At 34.3% G+C, this 21,436-nt stretch overlaps 1 protein-coding gene across 1 annotated transcript in view; it reads left to right on the top strand.

The window, feature by feature from the left end:
- PSMD14 (proteasome 26S subunit, non-ATPase 14) overlaps window positions 1-21,436 on the top strand; it is a 95,041-nt gene that overhangs the window by 44,487 nt on the left and 29,118 nt on the right. Inside the window, exons 4-7 of the mRNA XM_030852629.3 lie at window positions 9,783-9,854; window positions 10,070-10,189; window positions 12,735-12,805; window positions 13,797-13,947. Coding sequence (XP_030708489.1) covers window positions 9,783-9,854; window positions 10,070-10,189; window positions 12,735-12,805; window positions 13,797-13,947 — 414 coding nt within the window. The remainder of the gene's footprint in view (window positions 1-9,782; window positions 9,855-10,069; window positions 10,190-12,734; window positions 12,806-13,796; window positions 13,948-21,436) is intronic.

Below are 21,436 nucleotides of genomic sequence, written 5' to 3'. Positions count from 1 at the left end.
TATTTTCTTGAAACTCTTTCCCCAAAAATGAGTATTTTAAAAATCTCTGTCACACTGCAGAATAACAAAGAATTGATAAAACTTGGTGATATATTGACTATAAGGACTGAAGGAGAGTAAATGAAAATTTTGCCTAGGTTTCTAGTTTGAGACTCAAGATAATTATAAGTTGGGAAGGTTAGTTTGTAGAGAAACATGGTGAGTTTGATTTTTGAAGATGTTTAATTTGAGATGTCTCCCTTAGGAAATAATATGATGATTGGTAGTATTACTAAGTGAGGAGGGAACCCTTAAAAAAATATCATCTGATTTAATTAGTCATCAAATATTTGAACCCCTCTGTAACATTTTCCCCAATATGAACCACTTATGTATGCATAACTCCAGTTACAGGGGACTCATTAACTGGAGCTCTTCTTTAGATAGCTTGGACCAATACAAGATTTTTCTTATATTGAAGCCAAATTCAATCTCCCCATAGCTTCATTCCATTAGTCCATAGTTCTACAAATTATATAGTCTAAATCAGTGGTTCTCAAATTTTAGCAAGCATCAGAATCACCTGGAGGGCTTTCTAAAAACCAAGATTTCTGGGCTCTGCCCCCAGAATTTCTGATTCAGTAGGAATGTGTGTTTATAACAAATTCCCAGGTGGTGCTGGTGCATCTGGTTTAGGGACTGCACTTTGAGAGCTATTAGTCTGAACTTTGTCTGACAGCTTTTCATATATTTGAAGACAGTTGTTTTGTATCTTGTCTTTTCCAAGCTTTATTAAGTTCTTTGGAATATTTCCTATATATCATGACTTTAAGTCACTTTTCCATACTTGGTAGCTCAGATTCTGAGAGTGAAGAACTCTGGAGTAGAATCCTTTACATACAGTCAGGAGCCAACCATAAAAAGACCTCATGGTTCAGTGCTCTAAAATACTTTGCACTGGTAAATGTTGAAACTTGTGTGGTGTCTTATAGGTTAGTTCCTAATTTACCTCTGTTTGTTATCATGGCCTTCAGGATGGGAGAGGAATCTGCCTCCATGTGAATGTACTTCACAGCCATACTCCTTTTTATTAGCTTTCTTTTTAAATTAAGCGAAGTTTCCTTCAATATTGTAAGTTAAAAATATTCAATATAGCAGCAGGCTAGGGTACTTTTTTTTTTTTTTTGGCGGTACGCGGGCCTCTCACTGTTGTGGCCTCTCCCATTGCGGAGCACAGGCTCCGGACACACAGGCTCAGTGGCCATGGCTCACGGGCCCAGCCGCTCTGCGGCATGTGGGATTCTCCCGGACCAGGGCACGAACCCGTGTCGCCTGCATCGGCAGGCGGACTCTCAACCACTGCGCCACTAGGGAAGCCCAAGCTAGGGTACTTTTAACTTAAGGTAATATTGCTGATTGAGATGGCTAGAGTCATCTGAGATCTCAGAGAAAGGAGCTTTCAACAATATTTTTAAATTATTGGTTGTTATTTGTTCTTAGGTTTATCTGCATTATTAAAAGAAGTATCACGAATATTCTGGTTCAAGCAAACATCACTGTTTATTTACTTAAATAATTTCTAGGAGTGCAAAAGTGGGTTAAAAAGTTTGTACAGTTGTAATGCTCTTGATATACATTGCTCAGTTGCTTTTCTGATAGTTTGTACTAATTCACGTTTCCACCAGTAGTGCTGAGAGTGTCTCTTTTATCACACCCGCTCCAAAATTGGGCATTGTAAAGCTTGTTTGATAGGAAAACAACAGCAACAACAATGTCTTAATGTGTTAATTGGCATTTCTTAATTAAAGGAGGTCAACTAGTGAGGTTGAATATTTTTCATATTTATTTCATTATTTCTTATGTAATTAGTTGCTTTATATTCTTTGCCCATGTTTCCATTAAGATTTTAGTATTTTGTTAACTTGGGTATTGACTTTTTGTCATAAATGGGGCAACTATTTTTTCAGGGTTTTTTTTTTTTCCTTTTAACTTTTTTAGTACAGGTATACCTCATTTTATTGAGCTTCACTTTATTGTGCTTTGCAGATAATTGTGTTTTACAAATTGAAGGTTTGTGGCAACCCTGCATCCAGCAAATCTGTTGGTGCCATTTTTGTAACAGCATTTGCTCACTTTGTGTCTCTGTCATGTTTTGGTAATTCTCAATATTTCAAACCCTCCACCAGCAAAAAGATTATGACTCACTGAAGGCTCAGATGATGGTTAGCATTTTTTTTAGCACTAAAGTATTTTTAAATTAAGGTATGTACATTGTTTTTTTAAACATAATGCTATTGCACAGTTAGTAGACAACAGTATAGTGTAAACATAACTTTTATATGCACTGAGAAACCAAAAAAATTCATGTGACTTTCATTATTGTAATATTCACTATATTGGAGTGGTCTGGAATTGAACTCATAGTATCTCCAAGGTATGCCTGTATTCAGAAATTTTAGATTATATTGTCAGTTTTATATATTTTTTTTGTTCAATTGGGTTTGTAACTAGAATGTATTTCCTCGCCCAGGTCAAATTTATTTATTTAGTTAATTAGTTATACTGAAATATTATCCATTAGTAAACAGTAACTTTCCATACTCCCCTCCATGCAGCCCCTAGCAGCCATCATTATATTTTTCTGTCTTTATGATTTTTGTTTGTTTTGTTTTGTTTTGTTTTGTTTTGTTTTGCGGTACACGGGCCTCTCACTTCTGTAGCCTCTCCCGCCGCGGAGCACAGGCTCCGGATGTGCAGGCCCAGTGGCCATGGCCCATGGGCCCAGCTGCTCCATGGCATGCGGGATCCTCCTGGACCGGGGCATGAACCCGCGTCCCCTGCATCGGCAGGCGGATTCTCAACCACTGCGCCACCAGGGAAGCCCAGTATTGTCTTTTTGGATTGGCTATTTGACTTAGCATAGTGTCCTCAAGGTTCATCCATGTTGTAGCATATTGCAGAATTTCCTTCCTTTTTAAGACTGAATAATATTCCATTGTGTATGTGTATACCACATTTTGCTTATCCATTCATCCATTGGTGGACACTTGGGTTGCTTCTACTTTTTAGCTCTTGTGAGTAACGTTGCTGTGAACATTGGTGTACAGACATCTCTTTGAGAACCTGCTTTCATTTCGGGGGGTTATATACCCAGAAGTTGAATTGCCAGATCTTACAGTATTCAATTTTTAACTTTTTGAGAAACCACCATACTGTTTTTCACAGTGGCTGTACCATTTTATATTCCCACCAGCAGTGCATGAGGTTTTCCATTTCTTCACATCCTTGCCAATACTTGTTTTCTGTTTTGTTTTGTTTTTTATTAGTAGCCATACTAATAGGTGTAAGGTGGTATCTCCTTGTAGTTTTGATTTGCATATCTCTAATGATTAGTGATGTTGAGCATCTTTTCATGTGCTTACTGCCCATTTATATATCTTCTTTGGAGAAATGTCTATTCAAATCCTTTGCCCATTTTAAAATCAGGTTTTTGGTTGTTTTAGGAGTTCGCTATGTATTTTGGATATATAATTTGCAAATATTGTCTTGGCACCCTTGACACTCTTATTAAAAAATAATTTGACCCATATATGCAAGGGTTTATTTCTGAGCTCTCTGTTCAGTTCCATTGGTCTATGTGTCTGTTTTTATGCCAATACCACATTGCTTTGATTACTGTAGCTTTGTAGTAATTTTGAAATCAGGAAGTCTGAGTCCTCCAGTTTTGTTCTTTTTCAAGATTGTTTGGCTGTTCAGGGTCCCTTGAGATTCCATATGAATTTTAGGATGGGTTTTCTATTTTTGCAAAAGTTGTCATTGAAATTTTGACAGAGATTGCTTTGAATCTGTAGATCACTTCGAGTAGTTTTGACATTTGAACAATATTAAGTCTTCCAGTCCATGAACATGAGATGTGTTTCCATTTATTTATGTCTTCTTTAATTTCTTGCAGCATTATTTTGTGGTTTTCATTGTATAAGACTTTCATCTTCTTGGTTAATTCCAAGTATTTTATTCTTTTTGATGCTATTGTAAATGAAATTATTTTTGTAATATCTTTTTCAGATTGTTCATTATTTGTATGTAGAATTGCATGGTTTTTTGAATGTTGTCTTTGTATCCTGCTACTTCACTGAATTCACTTATTAGATCTAATGTCCTTTTTGTGGATTCTTTAGGCTTTTCTTTTTTTTTTTTTTTTTTTTGCGGTACACAGGCCTCTCACTGTTGTGGCCTCTCCTGTTGCGGAGCACAGGCTCCAGACACGCAGGCTCAGTGGCCATGGCTCACGGGCCCAGCCGCTCCCCAGCATGTGGGATCTTCCCGGACTGGGGCACGAACCTGTGTCCCCTGCATCGGCAGGCGGACTCTCAACCACTGCGCCACCAGGGAAGCCCTAGGCTTTTCTTTGTATAAGATCATATCATCTGCAAACAGAGAAATTTTCCTTTCTAACTTGAGTGCCTTTTATTTCTCTTTCTTGCCTAATTGCTCTGGCTAGAACTTCCGGTACTATGTTGGATAGATGTGGTGAAAGCAGGCATCCTTGCCTTGTTCCCCATCTTAGAGGAAATGCTTTCAGTCTTTCACCAACATGGGACATTATGTTCACTGTGGATGTTTCATCTATGGCTTTTATTATGTTGAGGTAGTTTTCTTCTATACCTAGTTTGTTGAGTGTTTTTTTCATGAAAGAGTTGAATTTTGTCAAATGCTTCTTCTGCATCAATTGAGATGATCATGTGGGGTTTTTTTCCCCCTTCATTCTGTTGATGTGGTGTATTACATTGGCCAGTTTTTGTTTGTTGAACCATCCTTGCATTGCAAGTTTTAATCCCACTCAGTCATGTGTATAGATAGTCCTTTGAATATGCTGCTGAGTTCTGTTTGTTAGTATTTTGTAAGGATTTTTGCATCGATGTTCATAAGAGATACTGGTCTGTCTGTAGTTTTCTTTTCTTGTAGTGTCTTTGGTTTTGGTATCAGGGTAATGCTGGCTGGCCTCATAGAATGAATTAGGAGGTGTTCCCTTCACCAATATTTTTATCATGGTTTTGGTTATGATTTGATTTTTTTTTTAATGTAAATCATTGATCTATCTGGGTAGTGATAATGTGACATGGAGAAACAAATTTAGTTTTAAATGTTTTCCATACTGAACAGTTAAAAAAGGAAAGATAAAGTAGAATATGTTCGATTCTATGGTAATAACTTTGAATCTAAATGAAACGAAACTTTCTGGAACAATATAATATTCCATCTAGTTTCAAGACAGGTAACCTGAATTTATTAATACCACTGCAGATGTTATAAAAATTAGCTCCAAAATCAGCGTCAGAGCCAAATGTTTCATTAGTGAACTTGTCCAAATTTAAATCTGAAGGCATAGATAATTTAGTATATATACATTGTATTATAACATAGAAAATGGGAAGTTGTAAAACTTTCCAATTCATTTTATACATCTAGCATAATGATATCAAAACCTGACAAATTTAACAGAAAAAAAGAAAATGTCAGGTCAGTCTCACTCATAATAATATATATAGTAATATAAATAAAAATTAAATATAAATATATTTTAAATTTTAGTATAAAAATAGTAAATTAAACTTGAACAATTTATCCTGGAAAGGTGGTTTAATACTAGGAAATCTATTAATGTAACACATCACTGAAGAAAGGCAAGGTAAGTAAAATACAGTGGCCATTGTGGCTTCTTTTGCAAAAAGAAATAGCTGTGTCACTGACAAATCTCACCAATCCTTTTGTTTTGTTTTAATTCTTATTTGTAAGCAGCATATACATGAATTTCCATTTTAAACCCATTATAGAAGGCCTTTAACAGGGGACCTTACCTCATTTATACCTCATTTATATTTTTTCATTTCATTTTCATTTCATATTTTTTATTGTCAGTGTTGTGTTAGCTTTTTCTTCTTCAGAGATTTGGTAAGGTGTATATTCAGTTTTAATGTTTATTGTGGTTACTTTAAATTTGTTCAAAAGACTCTCAAATCCATATTTCTGTAATAGTCTAAGTCAACACTTAAACAGATCTCTTTTTTCCCCTCCTATATGTCAAACAGAGAGTTTTGTATACTTCATTTCTCTCCATTGCCCTATATAGTTATTGGGTGAGATCTGTGGTTTTGAACCCTGGTTATTTATGTTATTTAGCTCTCTCTGTTTTTAACTGCTTTCAGTGGTCTTAACAAATTGTTTTGTATAATGGCTTTTCCATTTTTAATTTTCTATTTTTGATTTGTGGAGTCTCAACTGGATCATTTATTCAAAAAGTTCTTTGAAGGAAGATACATGGAATCATATTTTCTGAGCCCTTGTGTATATAGTAATATATTTGTGGGCCTTCAGACTTTTTTTTTTCATAGAGTGTAATGTTTTTGACTCCACAGGGTATCTCTCTTAAAAGTCTGAAACTTTGTTTCATTGTTTTCTGCCATTTAATGTTGCAAAGAAATTCAAAGTCAACTGAGGTGCATTTTTTTCTTCAGGTTATGTAGTTTTTCTATTTGTATGGTTTTAGAAATTTTGCTTTATTCATGTAGTTAAGATTTACCTAAGACTTTACAATGTATATAACACTTTTCTTCATTGATTATTGCCTGACATTTAGTGATGCAAAAGTTGAATTGTTTTTCATTCAAGAAAGTTTTCTTCAGCTTTGTCTTATTGATGCTTTCCATTTCTTATTTTATTTTATTCTTAGGATCAACTGTATTTCTTAGCTTACATCTCCTTCCTTTCTCCTCTAGTATTATATTTTTAATAGTTTTCATCTGTAACTTTTTTACTCTACCTTCTAAGACATCTTCAAAAGTTTATGTTCTGTATCACTGAATTAAACTTGTCATAGTGTTATTTTTACCCTTGTTTACTCCAGTGTAACTTTAATTCTTAACTGTTTTTCATCTTTTCATCTATTTCAAAGATAAGAAATCGTCTTGTATTCTGCTGGTGCCAAATAGTTTTCCAGAATTTTGTATATGATTCCTATTTTTAAATGACTTTCCTCTCTTTGAATTATCTGAATGCTATTCCTCAGGAGTGTTTGCTGAAAGGCAATGTATGTAAATTGTACATTGCTCCACAGTTTTCTCAACTCAGGTCATCTTTGATCTACAGCTGTACTGGCTCTTACATAACTGTTTTAGCTCAGTTTCCAGGATATTTAATGGGGTTTTCTTCATTGCCTGGTTGTGTGCTATTCTGAACAGGTGAGCACGATGATAGAAAAATGATAGCATCTGCTCCAGAGGTCCTTAACACATGTTCCATAGACAGTGTTTTACATGGGTTACTCTTTTTTTTTTTTTCTTTAGGTTGCAGTTCATTGCTACAAACCCTTCTCTACTTCTTGTCAAGTTGTTTTCTGGGAAATTTATTCTAACTAGATCAAGAAACAGTAGTAATAGAGTGAGAAGGGTAACAGGAAATATCACTGGCTGCTGTCTCAAAAAACAATAGAGAGGCCAGCTACATGGTTTTCTGTTAGTATGTTTCTGAACCAGAAGAACATAGTGAGAGAGGAGCTAGCGATCTTTGTACTTGCTTGCATATGGCTTGTTCTCTCTCCCAGGGTAACTGGTGGGTATTTTCCCTTCCTGTTCCATTGGCTTGCACTACCTTAACTTGTTCATTCTTTTTTTCCAACCAATACTTAGTGAGTTCTGTGTGCCAGGCACTTTGCTAGGTACTGGATATATATAATGCTGAACAAAACAGTGTTTCTTCTTTCATTGATGGCAGAAATAGCTTTTGAACTCTGTCAGTAATGCATTTTGGCAGAAATAGTTTTTGAACTTTGTCAGTAATGCATTTTGGTGATGATGTGATGTTTTATTTCCCTATTCTTATTTTTTCTTAGTAAGTATTTCCTGGCACATTGAGAAAGGCTGTATTAATAACTCTAGCCTAGATATCAGTTTTAACTTTTGTCATGGGCATTTTTTAAGTTGTTCTGAATTAGGAAATAACTTCTATGAATACAGTGTTCATTATCCTGACCTTAGGGTATTATTTCCCCAAAAACATCTTGTGACAACTAATTTACTATTTCTTCTCTTTTTTCTTAAACTTTTTTAACTTTCTTAATTAGATGAATAAAATTGTCATATCAACAAAATTATCTTGTTTTATGTGGTGACCTCAACAAATGTTTTGGCATGATAGCACTTTAGCTTACCTTAGAATTTTCATATCTATTTGAAAGGCAAGCAGCAAAGCTGCATTAGGTGATAACAATGAAGAATTCGTTCCTTTTTAAAATATGTTATCTGCCATGTATTTTTAAACATAAAATTTGAAGGATTGAAGGATTTTATTTTTCTCACCACTTTGTATATAAGGAAATAGAGGTAGTTTTTGTATGTGATGCTTATATTTAGAGAAAACTTATTCTAGAACTTTTCATACTCAGTGCTTCCCGTAAGTATTATGAGCTTTTAAACAAAACAAAACATCACAGAATTTGGCATATAAATAGACAAGAAGCACAAAGTACACACAGACCTATAAGTGTGAAATGTAATGAGTAAAGCAATTTTTTAATTTTAGTAATAAGCAAATCCATGAAAGCAAGATAGAATATTGACTTACAATTTAGATAGCTAACGTGTTCATTATGTAATTGTAATAGAGTTATTGTTGAGGAAAGGGAACTTTAAGCAAAACAGGACCTGGCAAGTAAAAGTCACATCTCTCAGGCTTCCCTGGTGGCGCAGTGGCTGAGAGTCCGCCTGCAGATGCAGCGGACGCGGATTTGTCCCCCGGTCCGGGAGGATCCCACATGCCGCGGAGCTGCTGGGCCCGTGAGCCATGGCCGCTGAGCCTGCAGCGTCCGGAGCCTGTGCTCTGCAACGGGAGAGGCCACAGCAGTGAGAGGCCTGCGTACCGGGAAAAAAAAAAAAAAAAGTCACTTCTCATTTTAGTTTCCCAGGACTGCTCAGTATTAAAAAACAAGAAGCTTTCCATGTGCACTGATTGGGGCAGAATTAAATTTATAAGATTGTAGTCATCTTGAGGGTAAGGACTATATCTAAATTACTTTGTGTGGCAGAATGTTACACTAAATAGTGGTTTGGTGATTTTGATGAAGAAGATAGAATCCTTAGGGGGAAACATAGTATCTTCTTAGGCTGTAATAAGATTAATAGTAATATTTGTTTTAAAGGTAGTTGTCAGGATTTGGAAGTATTTTCATGTTAGCTATACCAGTCTCAACCAGTTTGTTCACATCTGGGGCAGTTGTGTTAAATTTGATGTTGTATAGGGGAGGGGAACAACTTCATCAGGTGAAGTGAAGAGCATGTTGTTCACAGCTCTTTCACCTAGGGATTAGAAGTCTTCTCCGCCCCTCACCGCCCCCCCCCCCATACCTAAGTTTCTGCAGAGATCCCATAGCCCTAATCTACATGCTGTCTTTAGCTGAAAATTAGGCTCAGAGAATTTACTGTTCGTGTTGGTCCTTCAGTTAATCAGTTTACATTCACGTTGGGGTAAGAAACATAGCTAATTGGTGCATTATAGTTATTTTGTAGTGGAGGTAAATTAGCATCGCTGAAAGATTCAAGCATTCTGTCCATTGGACACTTACCTGAGTACTAAGTTTGATGTTTTCTACAGGTTTGATATTTACAAGCTTGTTTTGATTGTGTTGTAGCTGAATACTTACCATGTTTCCCCTAAACTCTTTTAAAACAATCATGTTTAAATAACTTGTAACTTTAATTTTAAACTCATAAGTTCTTTGTATTTATAATGATTTGTATGCTTGTTTCTAGGGCCCACCTACAGATGCTCCTGCAGTGGACACAGCAGAACAAGTCTATATCTCTTCCCTGGCACTGTTAAAAGTAAGTGTTGAATGGAGTTACTTGCTTCAGAGAGTTCAGCTGCTTTCTCTCTTTTACTTCGGAATATTTTTCACGTTAACCCTCTCACACATAAGCTGTTGTTTTAGGTGCATGTGTTTTATTTCCACTGAAACACAATTAAGTTATTAATATTAAAAAGGGGGGTGGGTCCAAAGATCTCAAAGCTTTGTGTCTATATATCTTCCTCTTTACAGATGTTAAAACATGGTCGTGCTGGGGTTCCAATGGAAGTTATGGGTCTGATGCTTGGAGAATTTGTTGATGATTACACCGTCAGAGTGATTGACGTGTTTGCTATGCCACAGTCAGGAACAGTGAGTACTTTTTTGGTTGCCTGATGCAAGTAAACGTGTTTCTTTTTTCTTTTCCTGTGTAAATTAACTCTCATCATATTGTAATTTTCTCTTTCTGATAGAAAAATTCATTATAAGATTAATGATAGAAATTTTTAGACTGTATTGAATCAAATCATTGATCTTTTAAATGCATTATGAATTCCCTGTAGATCCACAAATTGAGTGATGCTAACATTTAATCCCTTTACTTGTTCTTTCAGCTTTAACTAGCATAGTGTACCGGATTTATAAGTTAGTTACCTTAAAATAGTAGGTTACTAGTTTGATTAGTTTGAACACTTGGTTCAAAAGATTTCAGAGACACTCCTTTTTTACGCGGGCCTCCCACTGTTGTGGCCTCTCCCGTCGCGGAGCACAGGTTCCGGACGCGCAGGCTCAGCGGCCATGGCTCACGGGCCCAGCCACTCCGTGGCATGTGGGATCTTCCCGGACCGGGGCACGAACCGGCGTCCCCTGCGTCGGCAGGCGGACTCTCAACGACTGCGCCACCAGGGAAGCCCCCAGAGACACTCTTAATTAGAGTTTCAACTCACCTACATTATCTAGTCCTCATGTTTTGTTTTTATTGTTTTGAAATATCACCCTTTTTAAAATGTTCTGTGTATGGTGATAAATGACTCTTAAGCTTTTCCTATTCAAAATGTTAAGTTTAAAAAAAAAACAAAAAACCATGTCAAACTTTAGTTCTTTTTGCCTTTTTCGCATGGTAATTTGTTAATAGACGAACCATACTGCATACACATTTTGAAAGTCCTCTACTTTAATGCATTTAAAATGCATTGTTCTTTGTGGGAGTTTGTTGTTTTGTTTTGTTTTGTTTAATGCATTGAACTTGTAGATAGGTGTGTATTTAGATTTTTTTTAATAGCCAAAAAACAATAACCATTTACTTACCTTCCGAAAAATAACACATATATCCTTCTCATCTACTTGCCTAAGAAAATATAATATGTATATTTGTCTGATGAATGTCCTTATGTGGATATCCATTGTAGTAAAGGGTTCTTAAGTTTTAATATCGTTTATTTCCTTGTACTACAAGTGCTTGTTTGACAATATAAAATAGAATATTTGATCCCCATGTTCATTCTCTGTAGTAGAGTGGGAAAGTTTTTCTTCTAGCCCAAGAGTTAGCAGACTTTTTCTGTAAAGACATATATCTCTGTCTCATATTCTTGTTTTGTTTTTTTTTTAAACCACCCTTTAAAAATGTTAAAAAACATTCTTAGGCTGTAGGCAGTAGATTGCATACCCCTGTTCTTGAGGATGCACTCTCAATTAGAATTCAAAATACTGTTTATTTTGGTGGGAAGAAGTGCTTATGTTAACTGGTTTGTTTAGGTAGATTAGACTTAAATTCCTGATGTTAGAGGAAAACCTTGAGGGAGCTATAATGGCAATGATCTATCACTGGAGAGATAATATGAATGCCTTTAATTCTTCCATGTCCTAAAATTTTCTTTTGGTTGAACTAGCAAAATAATGCAGCATTTAAAAGACTTGGTTGCAGATTGCCTCTTGTGGGGAATATTTTGAGAATGCTGTTATATTTGAGGTAATATTCAAATGTATATATTTCCCTCCAATTGCCTAATCTACCAAGTAGTCCTAACTAAAGCACTGAACATCCTCCCCTCCCAACTCAGCCAACCAAAAAACAAATAAAAACAACTCTGGGAAACTATTAAATTATTTTCCTTCCTCAAGGTGTTTATATTACTGAAGAAAAAAAAACCAACTTGAACTGTTGATTATTATAATAGCACAATATTTGTAGAACTTCAGATGAGGTGGAAGAGGCCTAGTGCTTATCAGTTATCAGAGGATGACGTTAGGAAGTATGCTTGCCTAGACTGATCTAACCAAAAAATAGTTGGTTCACTTATTTGGTATTTCTGGTGTGTGTATATATATACACACACACATTAGTCATGGCCATAAACTCTTTTTTTTGTTTGTTTGTTTTTTTTTTTTTTGGTACGTGGGCCTCTCACTGTTGTGGCCTCTCCCGTTGCGGAGCACACGCTCCGGACGTGCGGGCTCAGCAGCCATGGTTCACGGGCCCCGCCGCTCCACGGCATATGGGATCTTCCCGGGCCGGGGCACGAACCCGTGTCCCCTGCATTGGCAGGCGGACCCTCAACCACTGCGCCACCAGGGAAGCCCCCATAAACTCTTTTAAAGGAGCCTAAAAACTATCTATCTTAACTCAAAAAAAAAAAAAAGAAAAAAACTATCTTAACTCATTAGCTAACAGCAGTATGGTACTTGGCAATTTTTTGGTTTTCTTGGTACTTGGCAATTTAAAAAGTTTTATTGATGTATGGTTTATAATTGAATGACATGAGTGGGTATCAAATATGGATATCAAAACCTATTAACTTATTTTGGTATCCCAAAATAATATACACAGGTTTTTAGGCAGTAGCTTTTTGTTCATTTATCTTATAATTTTTTTCTCATTGTTATAGAAGCTAATCGTTTTGCTTTCTTTCTAAATCAGGGTGTCAGTGTGGAGGCAGTCGATCCAGTGTTCCAAGCCAAGATGTTGGATATGTTGAAGCAGACAGGAAGGTAAGTATTTCAAATGATCATATAATGGAATTATGGGAAATATTTTCAGAAATGTATCTCAGAATTTTACATGTTCGTGAATATCATTCTTAGGGGAAAAAAGCCACGTAATTAATGTAAAAGTATCACTGTCAGTGCTCTGCACCACCTATCTAGTATCTCTTTCCTCTAGAATCATAGAAATTTGCCAGTTAGGAAACTGCCTCATGTTAAAATTCTCAACTGTTACATAGTAAATTTGGACTGTAGCTTCCCACCGTTTAGCATATGGAGTTACTCTCTAGTCACTTATAATTGAAAGAGCTTGTATGTTCCAAAATTTGAGAGTTGCAGCTAAATAAAATTCTGAATATTTAATTATATTTGTAGTCATATTGAGTTTTAAAGACAGGGAAAGTACAATCCAAATATTGTTCAAGTTTTTTACCCCAGATTAAATCTCTCAATAGTTGTCATTCTCTTGCTCAAATTCTTCTACTGTGGAAAAAACTTCAAAATTAATGTTAGCAAAAGGCTCAGCAGCTGAGCAGAACAGTGCAAATTGGTTTTTGACTGAGTTCCTAGTTCTACTGCTGGTTTAATTGATATTTAATCCTTTCACAACAGTGGATCCTGGTGTCCATTGTTAAAAATGTACTCTGCCTGGAAAATCCAACTCCCAGAGCTAAGGAGTTAAAGAGTAGATATTTACTTGAATGCTGAAAGGGTAAAAACTGGCTCTGAGAAAGTGTGGTAACAAGGTGAAAAACTGAAAGCCTTATCTACCACTGCTAATGTGCATCTCTTAATGATAGCACTCCTTTGTCACACTTTTTCATTTCCATGTTTTCTGGATAATATGGTATATGAATTCAGTGTTTCTAATGGTGCTTTTTCACACCTGTGTGTTTTTCATGTCTTCTTAATTTATACCCTGTTAGTGTGTTGTTTCTTTTCTATCATAAATGTATTACTTATTCTGTTCTGAACGGCTGAATGCCCTCTGTTTCAGGCCTGAGATGGTTGTTGGTTGGTATCACAGTCACCCTGGCTTTGGTTGTTGGCTTTCTGGTGTGGATATCAACACTCAGCAGAGCTTTGAAGCCTTGTCGGAAAGAGCTGTGGCAGTGGTTGTGGATCCCATTCAGAGTGTAAAAGGAAAGGTAGAGTGGATTCTATCTTTATTAGCATCTCCTGCCACATTCTATTTACAGATACATCACATAAAAATCTATTTTGTTTAAAGCATGATTCTTAATTACACAAAAATACCAACCAAACAAAAAACTGTACCAGTTAATAAATGTGTCTTGGTATTATCATTAGCAATTTACCTATTTAGAGATTTGTTTCTACTTTAATTAGTCTAATTATAAATGTTTATCTTTAATTTTTATTTCATAGATTTAGGAATGTTAATCATACTGAAAGCCTTCTATACACATTTTATAAATATTTTAATAAACATTGCTGTACCTTCTTTTATTTTAAAATGGTGAATTTGGGATTGGCACATTTAAAAAATCTAAAGAGCTCTGTTTGCAGACATTGTGCAGGACATATTCTGCAGTTGTAGGTTCCAAATATTTTAGACAGTGAAAACTTGACCCAAACATTTGGTATCAACCGTTTGCATTTTTGGAGTGAGGACACAGATGAATGATTAGATATGCTAAATGATTCTGAAAAGAGATTAACTTGCAAAGCATATTGGGTTATAGTTGTTCTTTGTTGAAATCTTTTGTTCATGTTTAGTTCTTTTTTCCTTCTTTTTTTTCTTTTTTTCTTTCTTTCTTTCTAGCCCCATATGCCATTTTCCTATTTCCTGCCTCATGACAGCAGGGAGCAGCTCTATTATCACCTTCACAGAGCTGTCTGCAAATGTGAGAGGCAATTCGATTTTGCTCAACCACAGGGAGAGTGGATTAGAAAAACTACAGAACATACAGAAATTGGCTAGGTGGTTACTGCTTTAAAATACTGCTGAGGTGTCTTGTTTGAGCATGTACGTCCATTGTAGTGTAGAATAATTGCTAAAATACAATCACAATACATTTATGGAATCCTTTTTATGGAGCTTTTACAAATAATTTTTGGAGCACTTAAAAATAAATATTAGCTTATCAGACCTGGAGTTTGATAGTATTGCAGATTACATTTACATCTGCTCACCAGCTCAGACAAACTAAATATGGCTGTTTAAACATGGAGTTTTTATCTGTCATGAATTTGAACACTTTCTGACATTATATTATTGTGATGAATAAAAATTGAGGTCTTTTCTAAATCATGATCCTATTAGATGTGATTTAGCTTTTTAGAGGTAGAAACTAGCCACAAAAACAATAATAATAGAAACTGATAATACTAGGCAGTTCTGAATGGATAACTTCTGAGGCTTGCTATATAACTATATTTCAATTTATTCACTTTCTTTTTTACTAAGTGTATTGTTATTTAACTGATATAGATAAAAGGAGTTGAAAATCTTTGACATTTGTTAGTTTTATGGATTAAAGTACAGTATAATATTTAAGTTTAATTCTCTGATAATTAAGATACCTTATAAAAAAGTAACCCATAAGTAACTCATTTAAGTAATAATTATTATTTTAGAAATATAATAGAATTATCTGATTAAATTCCCATGCCACAATATATGCTACTAATAATTGAAGCTTAGTTTTAAACATAATTAGAATTCTGTTTTGTAGTTTTAGTGTGATTTTTTAGGATACTTAACTCATGTGATGGTGGCTGCTTTGAAAAGGAAAATATAAACTTAAATACAATGAAAGAAAGCATTTTCAAAATAGAATGTAAATAAATGAATATGTGTTTTGGTTATCTTGTTTATAGTATTTTAAATGGCAGTTTTAGTTTCCAAACCTGGTTTAGGTATTATATAACTGTGGAGTTTGCATTGTTTGTTTCTAATTAACCATGATTCAAAGAATGCATTTCATTAAAAAATATACTTGCATCACATGACTCTGTTGTCATGTGGTAAAGTGTAGTATTTAAAAATATATATCAAAAATTACTTTAGGAAATTACATGTATCGCTGTCTAGTTTTATGTCATGAAAAAAATTATTTGGAAAAAATTTAGTATAAGCATCTATCACTGATGATTCGCATCACTTGTTGTACCTAACGAGATTCATACAATTATATCACCTCAAATAAGGATCTATTTTTTTGTCAATAATGTAACTTCATTTATAAGGTGTCTGAGTTTGGTTATAATTTATAGTTCTCTCAGTGTCTCAAAACTGAATTAAATTAGATGTTAGTAAGTCCATGGCCAGAGTGTTCTAGTTAAATCATTATACTTAAGAATATAAACTTACAAGAAAATGAAGAATAACATAGGACTCTCCCTTCCCCTTCCCTGCACATGATTTATCAAAGCTGTCAAAATATTTAGCAAGGCAATGATTAGATCAAGAGTTAAATGACAATCTATATATAAAGGATTTAAGTGGGTGTCTGTTCTTTTAATACCTCTTTCCTGTATATTTTTGTATTTTCATTTTTGTAAGTCCCAGTATTATCTCTGTTTTTTTGAGTGATTAGGTAAAAATGGATTCTTTCTTTGTAATCTCAATTGATTCAAACTGGTTGATTTCCTTTTATAGTGACTTGACTTTATCTTTATGGAATTATTGCTATGTGCCAGGTATTACGGCAATAATCATTTGAACTTGTCTCATTTATTCTTTTGGATAATTCTGGAAATAGGTTCTATTATTCCATTTGTCAATGAAAGGGTATAAAAATTTAGGGTCAAAAAGATTACTTTGCCCAAAATCATACTATTGTGTATTAAGCAGCAGAACAAGGATACAAATCTAGGTCTATAAAATTTCAGAACTCAAGCTGTTTACTGGCTCTTTAATATTAGACAGTTATGAACAATGTAATTAGAATAACTAGGAATGGAAAATGAGTACCATAGTCATTGCAGGGCCTTCTCTTAATTTACGTGTTTAGATATCATTCCCTTCAACATAAGTCAAGAGGAAGGAGCTGCAGTTTCTCAGAGTTCTCGAGAGTTCTGTGTACTATTTTTAGTAGGTATTATATATTAATTGATTTTCTCATATAGTATTTTTCTATTAATTAAAAACAGTTTAGACAGACTCATGTCTGTCAGCTTTTGTGACATCCCTAGGACCAAACATTGAGACCAACATAAAAAATAAAATGTACTATATGATAAAGAATCCATATCACTCTGTATATCACATAATCTTGGAAATGTTTAAAAATGATACAGGCGAAAAATCAATGATAATAACATTTGTAATTTAAATGGAGTTTAAGCTTATAGAAATTACCAGCGAGCTCCACTCAAAACTTACCAGTGAAATAGTTTTTAAGATTCTGTTTTAGTTTACTTGTAAAGAAAACACGTATTAAAATATTTTAAACTTCAGTTCTCAAGTGGTATGGTGGCAACCTCTTGCTTAATGTTTTGTTATCTTGTATATTCAGCCTACAGCTGGACTTAATCCAGCAACAAATTTAGAAGTAAATTCAACTTGTAATATGACTATACTTCTTCATTAAGGCAAAAAGAACAGTCACTTTGTGCAAAGTCATAAAACTAGCCTACAACCATGACTACTTTTGAGAACTAATTTTCTTGTCAGGATTCCTGTCAGTAAAATGTTCACATGTTACCTGCTAACTCCAAACAATCTTTGTGTCTGTTCTCTATTTTGAAAATACAATCACTAAAACCCCTTTATCTCAAATAAATCTTCACACTGGCTGGACTTTCTTGAAGATTTTTTATTTACTTTGATTGGAAATACTCAATGGGCTTCTGAAAATGTGGTGTTTAGTTTCAGATCAACTCATCATCAGGTATTTCTTAAGTACAGCTGATATGCCTGTATGCTAATGGGGATACAAATTAAATAAAAAATGGTCTTAGTCTTTTTGAGAAGATAAGTCATATACATTTAGTGTCACTAGTGAGCCAGATAACATTCTGCTAGTTATGTGTTGGTAATCCTACACTGCATACTGATATAATACAAATTATACTGGTACTGCTTTGTTTCTGTAACTAAGTATTAAATTGGTTGCTAGTGACAAATGATTCAACAAATACTTATTTAGAACCTTTTATGTGTCAATATGCAATAAAATAGTACTTGTATAGCAAACATAGTAAATGCAGATTAAAAGTAGGCAGAAATCAGTGTAGACTGCATAAAGTAAATGAAGTTTGGACTGAATTTTAAGGACATCACTCTGTTATTGTTGTCTTTTAATCAGCGTTTTACAGAAAAGGTAGGGCTCTGAAGAGTAACTACAAAATATAGGAGGAAAGAATTAGGGAATGTATGTTATAGGAGCTTACCTTTTATTTTCAGATATCTAGAAGGTCATGTGTTTTTCAAGGTAAGGGGGAAAATATTTTACTTATCCAAGAAATTTTGTATTCGAAAGTTTTAAGATGGTGACAATTTTAAACTATTCCACTAATAGTTTTGTTTTAGCATTTTCTTATTGCTATTAAAAATTATATACCATAAAGGCTGGGCATAAAGTAAAGAGCACAGGCTTTGGGATCAGGCCTGTATTAGAATCCAATTTTTATCTCTTCTTTATAGCATGACCTTGAGCAACTTACCTAATCTTGAGCTTTCTCATCTATTAAACAGGGATTTTAGTAACTATCTCATAGTATTACATTATGAATATTATAAAGTGATATATGTAATCATTACAGTGCACATGCATATAGAAGGTGTGCAATAAATATCACTTTATTATTCTGAAGATTAAAATAATTGATACTTAACAGGAAAAACAACTAGCATATTTAAAAAAATAGAACGTGAGCATTTCTGAAAATGTTAAGAACAAGTCTATAAATTAATTACTAACTTGCTCACTTTAGGAAGATGAAGGTAATAATTACAAAAGAAATGAAAACTTTCCCGTTTATATTTTGTATGTTCAGACTAATTTAGGAACACTCTTCTGATTCAGCTGATTTTTTTATTGAGCACTTACTGTTTTTCCAACATATTTCTCTGGGGCATGCTGATGAAAAAGAAAATGAATATATTACTTTAAAATTCTGGCCTTTGAAATGATTGATGTGATTAAAACCATTTTGTGTTTCATTCACCTGTCTGTATGTTGTCTCTCTCACAAGATTGGAGCTTCTTTTAAGGGAGAAATGTTTCCATATCTTGGAATTGATGCAGTGTCTGCAAAAAGTAGTTTTTTTAAAATAAATGTATATAAGGTAAAATCAGGAATGAATGTTTCAGTGGTCAGCTAGCTGTTACCAATTCAGACTTTTAGCATATAAGAAAACTGCAACTAATTTTGTGAGGTTAAGTAATTTGTATACATTAGCGGTGATCACTTATTAAATGAGTGAAACATGAGATTGACAAGGTCAGTGAGCCAGTTTGTTCATAGACATTAACCTTGATGAATCCGAGCCTTGTGTAATCAGAGTTAGAGTTCAAGTTTATCATGTCATTTGTCTTCCAAAGGTAGTGAAAGGTATTTAGAATAGCTGTCATTCATAAGATTTTCTGTTGATCAGTATCCCATAAAGGTTAATTAGGGCTGAATAATTCTTATCTCAAATTGTATATATACACATACCTTTCCTTTGCCTAGTTTTTCAGACTGAAAGAGAAAAATAGAAAATAGGACACATAAAAATTCTATTTCCATTCCTAATATAGCTCTGTGAGCATACTCATCCAACTCTTGGAACAAGGTTAGTTACTATATTATCTTTTGTTTGTGTCCTGTTTTTTACTCCTAGTATCAATTTGAAGTTTTATAACACTCTTAGACAATCTGTGAGGATGTCCAAGAAAATATTTTAGGTGCTAATGTGCATGTACTATTCCTGATAGACTTAATAGTCTTAAATTATAACATTAATTTAGCTGATAAATCAGAAATTGTCAGCTAAGAATTTTAAAGCAATTTTATGTTTAAAATTCTAAGAAGCATAAATCTGATATAGAACTAACAGTTCTTAGTTTTGTTCTTTTAATTTAGAGCTTCTGTATTAGTAATATAATTTCTGAGCTAATTTATTATTGTTTAGTAATTGCTATGCATTTGAGTGATAGACATCGGCTTCAAATTAGTTTGAATTCAGCTGTTTCTGTAAAGATATAGGAAAACCTTTAAAACAATGTCCCATTATCTATAAGAATATTATTTATTGACTCTTTTGCCTCTTGAATGCTTTTCTTTCCCCAATCTAACGATCCCTGGTCATTCATTCAACAGACATTTATTGATCATTACTGTGTGCCAGGCATACAGTGGACACACAGGAGAGTAAGATCTACTCCCTGTCCTTAATGCCAGTGTTGTACCGGAAAATGGAAACTATGACTTTGTATAAAAGGCCTTTGCGTAGCTCATGTATATTAATTGTTTAAGATCATATTCAAATGATTTGACATTAACCCTTGTTAATTGTGAGGATGTTTCTGGGCCTGGGACTTAGTTTTGGCGGATTTAGTCTGTTGTTATCACTAATTTCCTGAAGAGGGTAGAATTGATTATGGTGGTGAATTTTCTTCTAAGTCATAGTTGATTATTATTCTAATAATCAGTAATTATTCTTAGACTAGTAGTAAGCTTTTCAGTAGATGCCCACTGCCACTTTTTACATGCCAGATAGCTTTTCTGTATACAGTTTTTATTCCTAATTAAACACAAGTCAGTGCTTTGTGATGTTTGAGTGTTTCATGAATTCAAAACTGAGCGGTGGTAAGGAAATGGGAAGTATATATTTTGTAAAGCTAGTGATTAGATTTTTATAGATAATGAATTTGTGGGGGCATTCAGTGGTAAAACTTTATATAAAACGGTAACCAAAGGGACTTCACTGGCTGCCTAGAGGTTAAGACTCCGTGCTTCCACTGCAGGAGGTGTGGGTTAGATCCCTGGTCAGGGAACTAAGATCCCATATGCAGCGCAGTGTGGCCCAGAAAACCCCCCAAAAAACGTAACCAAAAATGCTTTCTTGGAGCTTTTCATTTTAATAGATATTTATTCTGCACCATATTAGGTGCCCCAGGTACTCTGCTGGGGAATGTATATTCAGTGGTGAATAAGACACAAACCTTGCTGTGAAGTAACTGAATCTAAGAGTGATCTTTTCTTGCATTTGTGTTAGGATAACTGTTACATCAAATAGCTTGGTGATGAAGAGTACTGGCTTTGGCATGCTGTGTATGTACAAATGATAGTGGTATCACTTACCTGGTTGTCATCTCATTTAATGTATTCAAGTCCTCGGAACCTCAGTTTCCTTATCCATAAATTGAGAATATTAATACCTACCTCTTGATTGTTGAGTATTAGACAATATAATTTCTATATGATATTTTAACAAGCCCAATAAAAATATGTAAAAGTGATAACATAGCAAAGTAATTGACCTTTGCATATTTTTCCTACAAAAAGGACTATATTTTTTGAGAGATGGCAGTCTGAAGGATATATTTGTATTTTTCTTTGAAGGTGATGTTAAAGCACAAGAAATGTATGTTAAGTCTTTTATTTCCCTTATCCCCTCCTTACTGCCTTTCTAACATGGGTGAGCCCTAGCCCTTAATCTCTAGAGCCTTTTATTCCTTTA

The sequence above is a fragment of the Globicephala melas genome, chromosome 7 (genome assembly GCF_963455315.2).
Source record: "Globicephala melas chromosome 7, mGloMel1.2, whole genome shotgun sequence".
Classification (NCBI taxonomy): Eukaryota; Metazoa; Chordata; class Mammalia; order Artiodactyla; family Delphinidae; genus Globicephala; species Globicephala melas.
The sequence above is the reverse complement of the archived record's forward strand: the minus strand, read 5'-3'. Positions and strand labels throughout refer to the sequence as shown.